At 59.6% G+C, this 10,492-nt stretch overlaps 1 protein-coding gene across 1 annotated transcript; it reads left to right on the forward strand.

Annotated features, from left to right (window-relative positions):
* Positions 1–6,786: 6,786 nt before the first annotated feature.
* Positions 6,787–7,160, forward strand: VOLCADRAFT_63265 (uncharacterized protein; the record flags this gene model as incomplete). The annotated part of the gene is made up of 2 exons (XM_002953056.1): positions 6,787–6,866; positions 6,932–7,160. 2 exons carry the CDS (start codon positions 6,787–6,789, stop codon positions 7,158–7,160), a joined length of 309 nt encoding a protein of 102 aa, XP_002953102.1.
* Positions 7,161–10,492: the final 3,332 nt, after the last annotated feature.

Consider the following 10,492-nt stretch of genomic DNA (forward strand, 5'->3'; position numbering starts at 1 on the left):
AAGCATCAAAATCAACGTCCGCATTGAGACTGGGGCCACATCGCGGGCACCAGGGCTAGTCCCAGCCTGAGGTTCTGCAGCTAGCCAACGCGACGCGTGCAAATGCCGGAGCGCCAACCGCTGTTGCGACAAGACTGGACAGAAGTAACCCGAGTTTGCTGATATTGCCGAAGTACTGCTGATGCTCAAGCAACTACCGCACGAGAATTCCTGACCCAGCCAGCGCCGAGCTGGCCCGCAAAGCCGTAAGAAACGTAGCGATCGCATTTCTCTTATTATCTTTGTGCCAAAAGTAATACCACGCAGAGAGCATTTATAGTAGCATAACGTACTATAATGGCTCTCGTTATCACCTCTACCGTGAGCGATCGGCTAATCCGTACATGATTTTCCTTTGCTGGTTCAGGCAATGAAGTGAAAGAAATGTTATGCTACTAAGTATTAGGAGATATGCTGAGCTTAAAATGGGAACGCCGATAAGACAGGACCCTGCTCGTTTTTTCGTGTTGCATATTGCCGTAGATGCCTTCTTATGCCAGGTGCGCTTTGCAGAAGTCATATACCCTCCTACCCTCTAATCTACCTTCTACTAGTACCTTTTCAGGATAATTGGCCGGTGACCAACTTGCAACTTCCAGACGGTTAGAATTATGTATGACAGTACCGCACTGTCTCAGGCCTGCCTTCCAAAGTGCCCACGCTTAATGAACTTGCCGCTTGTTGAAAGAAACACATATATTCACGCGAATCGCATCCAGGTGGAGGCTCTCGCCAATGGCGCACTGCGCGGCGTTCCCCTGGCGGTTCAACAGCACGGAGACATTATCTCGGTCAACCACGACGCCCGGCAAGCCGGTGTGCGGAGGCAAATGGCGCCAGATGAGGCAAGAGCAAGCGGGTGCATGGGTTAGTTGGATCACGGGTGCTGCAAACGGGAAGAAAGGAGAGGAGTGCGATGCTGACTGGTTGCTATGCGGCGGATGCTGTCATGTCCAATTAGGTGATGCCTTGGTCTCCAGTTTGAGAGCATGCTCTAATCCTAGTAGGAATGTACGGTACGTACGACATAAGTGGGCAAAACGTTGTATGGCGCAACTGCAAAAAGACATTTACAAAAATCCGCTCGCGTGCCGTTGTCGACACTTTGGCCCTGCAGGCGCGACGCCTCTTGACGGCCGTCGGCGGCCATGTCGTAGATGTTTACTGCGAGGATGGCACGTATCCGTCCTACAGGCCGTACCGGGAAGCCTCCGCCACGCTCATGAGGTGAGTGCATGTCCTTATCACGTTATCTCCGTGCGCATGCCTTCGTTGTGTAGCAGTGTGCATGTCAATGTGCCAGTGTCTATGTCTTTTGGGGAGGCCTTCAGAAACACACCCGTAGTGGGTATTACACGTCTTACACGTCTACACGATGCTTCGCATTACATGAAAACACAGATGTGTTTGCTTCCGTTTGGGACATCGTGCCAGAACGGACCTTGTACGCCGTGCAGTACGTCACCGTCTGGACGAGTCAGAACGATCGGACTGAGTATCGCAAGCGGGTCGGTTGGAGCACACACGCCCGCACACACACATACATGCACTCTGCACGTCTCACGTCTCTCACAGGCTCCTCCGCAGTCTGCTGTCCCCGTGCTGCTTCTTGGAGCGATGTGCGCTGGATGAAGCTTTTATCTTGATGCGCGCGGGGCCAACACCGGCCTCACGGGACGTAGCTGCGGACGTGGAGGAGGCCCATGCAGAGAAGGGCGTGGGCGTTGACAAGGAGACAGATGCGGCTACCATTGCGGGTGGTGGTCCTACCCGCGACGACCCATGGGTCAGTGCTGCAGTTCAGCTGGGGGAGCGGATTCGGCGGGAGACCTGGTCGCAGCTAGGGTTACATGTGGCGGTGAGCGGAGGAGGTATTTTTGCGAAGCGGTGAAGGGAGGTATTTTTGGAGGGGATGCGCTGGGAAGGCACGTCACCTGGGACAGCATGTCTCCATGTACGTGTGTATGATTGTATGTGTGTATGCCGTTATGGTCGTATGTGTACAATCTGGTTGACTTAGATGAGCCTTGTATATGTGTGGCTTTGACCACTCGCGTGAACTTGGGTTTAGGTAATTGAGGAGGAGCGATCCGATGGAAGCACCGCCACCTTCGAAAGACACCAGTTCTGGTATGCACGTAGCGGTCGGTGCCCTGATCCGGTGTCTATGCAGCTCGCCAGCTAGCTTCCTAGCCAGCTAGCTGGCTGACCGACCCAAATGCTGCTTCAACGACGACATCCCCTAAGGCTCCGCTACTCCAGTTTCAGTCCCTCCCGCCCACATGTGCAGTTGTGTCCACAATCCACAGAGCGGGCCCCGCCTTACACTCGCCTCTCCCCCTACTTCCCCTTCTCAAAGGTGGGCATCTCCCGCAGCAAGCGACTGGCCAGGAGGGCGTCCCGGCTGGCTAAACCCGCCGGACTGCGGACACTGGGCCTGGGGGGAGGGGAGGAGGACGAATACGAGGAGGAAGAAGGGGGAACAGCTTTTCAGAAGCGGCAGGACCAGGACCAGGACTGTCAGCAGAAACCGCTGCATGAGAGGGAGGGGAAGAGAGGGAAGGGGAGGGGCCCGCCCCGGGCGCTCCAGGTGCGATGTATGTGTGTATGTGTGTAGGGGGGGAATGGAGAGAGATGGAGGGAGAGGGAGAGAGAGAGACAGAGAGAGGCAGAGAGAGAGAGAGACAGAGAGAGAGACAGAGAGAGAGAGAGAGAGAGAGAGAGAGACAGAGAGAGACAGAGAGAGACAGAGAGAGACAGAGAGAGACAGAGAGAGAGAGAGAGAGAGAGAGAGAGAGAGACAGAGAGACAGAGAGAGAGACAGAGAGAGACAGAGAGAGAGAGAGAGACAGAGAGAGACAGAGAGAGAGAGAGAGAGAGAGAGAGAGAGAGAGATGGAGGGAGAGAGAGACGCGAAGCAGGGGCGCGTAGGTTAGCCAGGTAAAGCAGCGACTCCCCTTTGGGTACCATACAAAACTCAAAACCGCGTGTCCTAACTTCCCTTCCTCGGGGCTCTGTCATATACCCCTCGTACCCCCAGATCCACCCTGCAACACCCACTCACCCACCCACCCACGCACCTAGCTCAGGCCCGCACCTCCCCAACCCCTCCTCCCTTTACCCTCTCCATGTTTTCCCTCCTTCCCCGGGCTTGTCTCCCCCTCACCTCACCTTCAACCCGTGGCGCCCTTCTTCCCCCCCTTCTCCCCCCGCTTCACTCACACACACACACAGGTCCATGTGACCCTGACGCCAGTGGGGCCTCAGATCCCCCCCGCCCCCTCACCTAACTCCGCGCCGTGCCCCACCGCCGTACCTCATCACTCGGCTGTCCAGCGGGGGGGGCCCCACCCCCCGTCCGGAAATCGCCCGGGTCAGTCAGGAGCTACGTATGTACAGCCCGTACCGCTGCTTCCCGGCACATCTGAGGGGTGGAGGCGGCTGTGTGCATTGGTTCGACCCATGGGGATCGACCTGGTGGGGCGAGTGCTGCTGGACATGTGGGTGATGAAAGAGGGATTGGGAGTGGGGGGTTTGTTGGGAGGATGAAGTTGCGGGAAGCGGAGGGCCTGTATCGGGAGGGAGGGCGGCAAGAGACGCACCAAACCCATGCCATTAGGGCTACCTGAGTACAAAATGTGGTCAAAAATTAGGCCCGTTTGACCGGGAAGTGAGAGATCTACTACTCGGTTTTCCTCCTCCTCCTCCCCCTCCCCCTCCCCCTCCAGGTCCAGGGGGCTCCTTAATCCCTCTCAGCCCCTCCGGATCCTCCTCCTCATCTCCCGCCTTTTCCCCATCGCATCTTTTCCCCGCACGCATCCATGTCTCTGTAGGTACCAGCAGCAGCGCTGGCCGGGTAAGCTCACCGCGCAGCTGGTGACCCATGGGTCGGGGTTCGGCGGCTGGACCGCCTCCAAGACATGCACCTTTCCATCCCCCGCCCTGCTCACACCCGTCACCTTCTCTGCGGTCGATGGGGCCGCTGGAGGTAGTAGCAGTCCCGGCAGCAGTGAAGGCGGCGACGGCAGCGGTTGCGGTGTTGCGACAGATGCTGCCAATTCGGCCGCCACTGCTGTTTCTGACTGGGCCCGGAGCCTGAGGTACGAGTATAGCAGTTTATCGTATCCAGATTAGGGTTTAGGGGCAACAAAACCCTTGAGACCAGATCCATATGGGGGGGACAATGTCGGTCGTCTACCCGTGTTACTGCTTTCCTGAGAATAGCTGCCGCCGGTCTATCCATTCACTAGGAGTACACGTCTAGCGCCGATGAGGCGGAACTACTCAAAGGATGCCAGCACCGGTCCAGGGGGGAACTGAGAGAATGGGGCACACGAACGAGGGCTCCACGCCTTGCTTGGGAAATGTTTTCCTTCTACCCGTCCTCCCCCTCACCTTCATCCGCATCCTCCTCTTCGTCCGTCCCTCCATCGATCAGCCCGTTAATGGAGGCTGTGGCCGCGGCAGCATTGGAATTGTGCCGGGAAGCCTTGGGAACAGCACCGCAGCAGCAGCAGCAGCCGCAGCAGGCGGCGGCGGGCGAGGACACGGGCCCCGGGATGACCGCAGCGGCACCGGCGGCTGCGGGTTCCGGAGCTGGTGTCTCCCTGCCGCTAGTGAAGGTCGGTACGGGGTTTCGGGTTGGAAGGAGTGGGTGCTGCTTGGGAGGGTGTTGAGATTCCCTGATGCTGGTGCATTACGCGGTTAGTGCGGATGGTAGAAAAGCATATGCAAGATGCGAGAGGAAGCAAGGGAGGCAAGTGCGGATACGTCCGGAGTACCAAACAAACAGGTTGCGACGTGACGGGTGGACGAGGGAGGGAGCACTAGTAGTAAATGGAGGCCTAGGGGCAGTGGACCCTCCGGAGCCTTCTCCCTGCTGACATCTCGTCCCCCACCCTCAAGGCCACGCTGACGGCGCACTCTTTTGTGCCGTACGGGACGTCAGCCGCTGCGGCGTCGGCCACCGTCGCCGGGCATATGTTGCAACTTCTCCGAGTGGAGGGTGGGATCAACCAGCGCCCGCCGCCGCAGTCTGGTGATGGAGGTGGAATGCCGGCGACGGTGGCGGTGCCGCTGGCGGGAGCTGAACCGGAGGCGGTGGGGGTGGCAGCGGCGGCTGTAGGGCCGGTGGAGGGCAGTCCTAAGGGCTCCAGCCGTTATTTTGGAGCTGGTGCTGCAGGACCGCAGACGCCAGTACGGCCTGGAGTGCAGAATTGTACACTGGCGGGAAACGCCGACAGAGCGCCTTTGCCCTTGCCAATGACGTCCTCGTTGTTGAGCGGCGAAGCGGCAGCAGCGGCAGCGCAGCCACTAATGGCTAGCTCTCAAATAGACGGGGACTTGGCGGGGGGCCCCTCCAAGCGCCGCAGGGTCAATGCCAGCGCGGGGCTCGTCCGTGAAGGCCATCGCTCGTGGGACCGCGCAGGCCACACGACTGGGGCTGAGGGTGTTGACGGGGCTGCGGTGGCGGCAGCGGCCGCAGGGGCCACGGGCAACAAGACGGTGCCGGGGATGGAGCTGGGGCTGGGGCTGGACCGAGGGGGGGAGGGGCGCGGAGACACAGAGAATGCTGCTGCGGCTACTGTAGCGGTGGCTGCGGCCGCTGTCGACCGAGGCGGCGGCATGGCTAAGGAAGGAGCTGCGTTCAGAAAATTACCACCACTGCCGCCGCCGTCCGTGGCCACCGCTGCTGCAGCTGCTACTGTCACTGCTGCGGCGGCAACCACCTCCGGTCCAGGCCCACCGCCGCCACCGCAGCGGCCGCAACTTCAGCCGCAGCGTCAACCACAGCTCCAAGCTTCGGGACGGCAGGGTCTGAGGCCGCGGCCACGTCAGCTGCCGCCTCAAGTGGATGTGTTGGGGCTGCTGGGGAGCTTGTGGGGCCAGGAGCTGCGGCGGCAAGAAGGAGGTGCTGGTGGCCTTGTGGACCCTGCTGACAACAGCGAGGAGAGAGGTGGCGGTGGACCGCGGGATGCGCTGGCTCCTGGAACGTTAGAGGCGGTGTCGAAGGCGGCGACAGAGCGAATGGACGCTTGGCTGGCGGTGTTTGGGGCGGGGCCGTTGGAAGAGTGGTGGTCAGGTTTGGGGAATGGGGGTATGCCGAGCAGCATGCGGAAGGGTTAGTTTTGTGGGTTGCGGAAGAGGCGATGATGGTGGGTTGTCGGGATAAGACGGCTGGAAGGCCCTGGTGGTGAAGGGTTTACGCATGCTCATCTGCGCGACTGAATGCTTCACTGATCGGGTCTATCCTAAAATGTTTATCATTTATTTTTTTATCGTGTACTTAAGCTTATAGTTTAAAGTTTTGCATCCAACGGTCACAGTTCGTTAGGGGTTGACTCGACACTGAAAGGCTCCGTCTGTCCGTCGTAAACCAAGCATTGTTAGAGTGCTTCCCCCAACCCAGATTGGATAGTTGCGTTGTTCCTTGCATATGATCCATATGAGATGTTGATGCGTCGTGTGCTGCGCCGGGCGATGTGATGCGCCGTAACTTTTCAATCCCTTCTACAACAAAACGGAGAAAGGATTGATGTTGAAATAACAGATTGTGGCCTCAACTTGCTGAATTGGATACCAGCTGGGCGTGTTCAGGTGGATGTGTGGCCACAGCTACGAGTTGGGACCGTAGAGCTGCGCCATGTAAAGAGGCTTTCTTTTTTATTCTGTGCCTATTTTGTACTTTTCATTCAGCTAGTTCTCTGTCCTGTCCTTGCTAGTAGCGGCGGTTGGCAAGGTCAGAGCATGCCGCGCGGCGTTAAGAAGGAAAACCTGCCGAGCAAGATTTGTGCAACCTGCCAGCGGCCATTCACGTGGCGCAAAGTGTAAGACCTTACTCATAAAGAGTAGGTCTTGGACAACCATGAAAGCCCTGGGATAATGACTGCAGGTGGGAAAATTGCTGGGACGAGGTGAAGTGCTGCAGCGATAGGTGCAAAAACGAGCGCAAGCGCAAGCTGCAGCTAGCAAATCGAGAGCAGCGCAGCCCTGATGCCACCACCATCACCCACGTTGACCGTGTCCCCACATCGGACCCCGAGGTCAACAGCAGCCCCGTATCTATAGCCGCCAGCTCCAGGCCTGCGAGTCCCCGGGGACCTCAGCCTGTCTCGTCTTAAACAGCATCGGAATCCATGGTGGACAAACCTGCGGCCCACAGCCCCTTACTGGAGCTCCCGGACAGAGATTTGCTGTCTATAGTGCAGCGATTGGACGGTACGTGGCCATGCAACCATTTCACAGTTACAGGCCACATGGGTTTCGGGCTCCAAAATGGTGGAGGTGGAGTGGGGCGGAAGGGGGTGAGGGTGGGGCAAGAATTTTGAGGACCCGTTGATCGTCTCTCTGGTGTGCATCTTGTGCACGAAACGGAGTACACAGCTAAATCTCGCTGCTCTCCATGGATGAGTTAACCCAGCCAAAATCTGTGTGGCACCTAGCATAACCATGACGCATGCATTCCTACCTGATGACGCATGCCTACGACGCACCCCCAACATCGTACCTGCCATGCATCTCCTTGGGGCCTTCGGGGGCCCCTTTCTTCCACCCGGCCCTGGCAACCCGATCATACGCGCAAATGCCTAAGCAGTGTATCTGGTATCACCCGCGTTCGAAAAAAATTTTGCGTACCGTGTTTGCGTTATCCCTTCAGCTTTGCCCTTGCTTGAGGTCTCCACCCTTGCCATTCATCCTCGTGTCATGTCATGCACCCGGGCGCCCTTCTTCCCGGGGCCCGGCCCCCGCTGTTGGATTGTAGCCTTGTCGGTGCTGCGGCTGTCACTGAGCAGCAATGCAGCCACTCGGCGCCTCGACGGCGTCGTCAACCTGTGGAGGGACCTGTTGACGCGTTTCTGGGAGCTACCACCGACATCACCGACATCATCACCGCAGCCGCAGCTGCAGCTGCAACAGTGCCGATATGCAGCAGCTGATGAAGCCGCTCCTTCCTCCCGCGTTGATCCCTCGGCTTGCGCCCTTGCCACCGCCGCCGCCTTCGCGCCTTCCCAGCTCTCCAGGGCGTCTGACGGCACTGACGGTAGCGATGGCGGCGTCGGCGGCGTTGGCCGTGTGGACCCGCGGGGCCCTTTCCGCGAGGCGTTGCGGTGCCACGGCCGACTTTCTTTCTGGCACCACCAGCACTGCCTCAGACTGGCCCGCTTGTCGCCAAGCCACACCATCACATTGGCTCCGCCGCAGCTGCAGCCAGCATCGCCACAGCAAGGTGACTCCCAGGCTGCGCGGCGGCTAACGACTCAATTGCCGCCGCCGCGCGGTGCCGTCTGCCTGATGGCATCGGGGCCGCCGCGGACTGTGGCGGCAGCGGCGGCAGCGACAGGGGAAGCGACGGCTGCTCATGTCCGTATAAATCCATTCAGCTTGACGGATGAGGAATTCTACGGCCTCCGCGTCTGTGACGGTTCCGGTGTGTGCTTTATATATTGTGTCCAATGTGTGGCCTAAGGGTGTGCGTATGTGGTGGAATTTCGCGGGCGATTTCGTGTGACCGGTGCACTGCGTAGGTGTATTTCGTAGTGCGCTAGTTCGTCTACATGTCTTTGCCCGTAATGATAAGTATCTACGGCGTCGTACAGCACATTCTCGGCAATGCAGTGCATCACACTGCGTCCTCCCTACCTTTCTTCTCCTGGGATGGGCCCCGCTTGGGCTGCTGTCCGCCATCATTGGATCGGGCGTAGCAACGAATCTACAGAATGGCGATGAATAGGCTGGAAGAGCGGCCACCATCGCCCCGCCCCACTGCTACCCTTCTTGTACCCAACTGTCACGTCACAGACATTCACATCGGCGGTGTAACAGTCCGCTGCTCCTCATCCTCATCGTGGCCGTCGTCGCCATCGTCGTCGTCATCACCGGCAGCACCAGCGGCAAGGGCCGCAGCCGCGACCCCGCCGAGTGGCGCCCCCTCCATTCCCTGTCGGCCGTCTCACGTGGTCACGGTGGTGGCCCACAGCGGCAGTCGAGAGCCCATTGCCTGGCTGTCCTTTCCCGCACCTCCCCGGCGCCCTCATTGGACACAGCAATACAACCGCCGTCACCACCACCATCGTTATCAGCAGTGCATGTTTCACGCCGATGCACAGCCGCCCGGGTGCCCTCAGCCACAAAGCCAAATCCAGCCTCAGGATATTCAGCCCCAAGCTCTGCACATACCGGAGGTGTGGTGCCGACCTGAGGCAGTCCGCGCCTTACTGGATCCCGGATCCATGGCGCCGCCCGCGAGGAGGCAGCAGCAGCAGCGGTCACGAGGTGCCGCTGTAGCAGCACCAGCAGCGGAAGCCGCGGAAGGAGCGACGGACTGGACGGCTCTGGCGGCGGTTCTGTCTGCACGGGTCCGTGCACTTGCGGCGGCGGGACAAGAGCGGCTGCGCTGCGTGACGGCGTTCAGCGTGGGCAGCCGGCGGAAGCTGGCAGCTGCTGGAGTGCCGTACGACCTGGCGTCGCTGCAGGCTGTGGGGATTCAGGTTGTGGATCTGGCGGGACTGCTGCCGCCGCAGTCACCCGCACGAATCCCCGGAGCTCTGGGTCATGGCGGTGCCGACGGGGACGGGGACGGAGGAGAAGGAGAAGGAACGGGTGGAGGTGTTGGTGGCGACACAGGAGGTGATTGGATCTCCGGTCGTTGGCTGGGCAGCCCGCTGTAATTCCCAATACTGTGTGATCCGTACTTCGCTCCGATCCGCAGTGTGGAGGCGCCCGGAGGGGGGTGGAGGGGGGTGTTCGGTTTCCGGCGTTCCAGCGGGCCGGGGCTGTGGTGCAGCGTAGAGGATGAAGTCATGTTCCGTTCATGTCTCTTGGTGTGCGCAGCGGGTCCCGTTTCGCTATCTGATGTTGCTGGTTTCCGCGGGCGTAAGGCGTGACTGGCAGCCTTTTCCTTATGTACACTCGTTGCTTCACCTTCCTTCATCGCGTTCTTTATTGCGTCCCGTAGAAGGCGAACATGGTTCCATGCTCGCAGCCGTTATGTTGCGCCATCTTGCGCATCGAGGTAACCAGTTTGATGCGTTGGCTGGGAGGATGCCACGTAAGGGGATGCTGCTGTGTGGCGGCCTCCATCATGCTGCGCTGTGCCATAAAAAGAGCTATGCGACATGAATGCCTCTTCTATCTTTTTTCACCTTCTGTGCATACATACCCCGTGGCTCCAAACCTTCAGGGCACCTGCAATTTCCCGCCGGCGTGGAGCTGGGCGCGACATGTCCTCAGACTGCTGAGCAGTCTGGCGGCACCGCCTCTGCGTCGGCTCATTCCGCGCGGCGCGACACTGGCGCTTCAACGGTTCGGGCAACGCACCCAGGGGGGCCTGCGCCGGAGGGTGTGTCAGCGGCGTCGAATGGGGTGGCGGTGCAGGTGCTAGTACGAGAGCTGCAGCGGGCGGTGGTTGGGGAGCAGATGGATGGCGATCACAATGGCAGCAGCAGCGGCGGTG

This window comes from Volvox carteri (genome assembly GCF_000143455.1).
Source record: "Volvox carteri f. nagariensis unplaced genomic scaffold VOLCAscaffold_34, whole genome shotgun sequence".
In the NCBI taxonomy this organism is placed as follows: Eukaryota; Viridiplantae; Chlorophyta; class Chlorophyceae; order Chlamydomonadales; family Volvocaceae; genus Volvox; species Volvox carteri.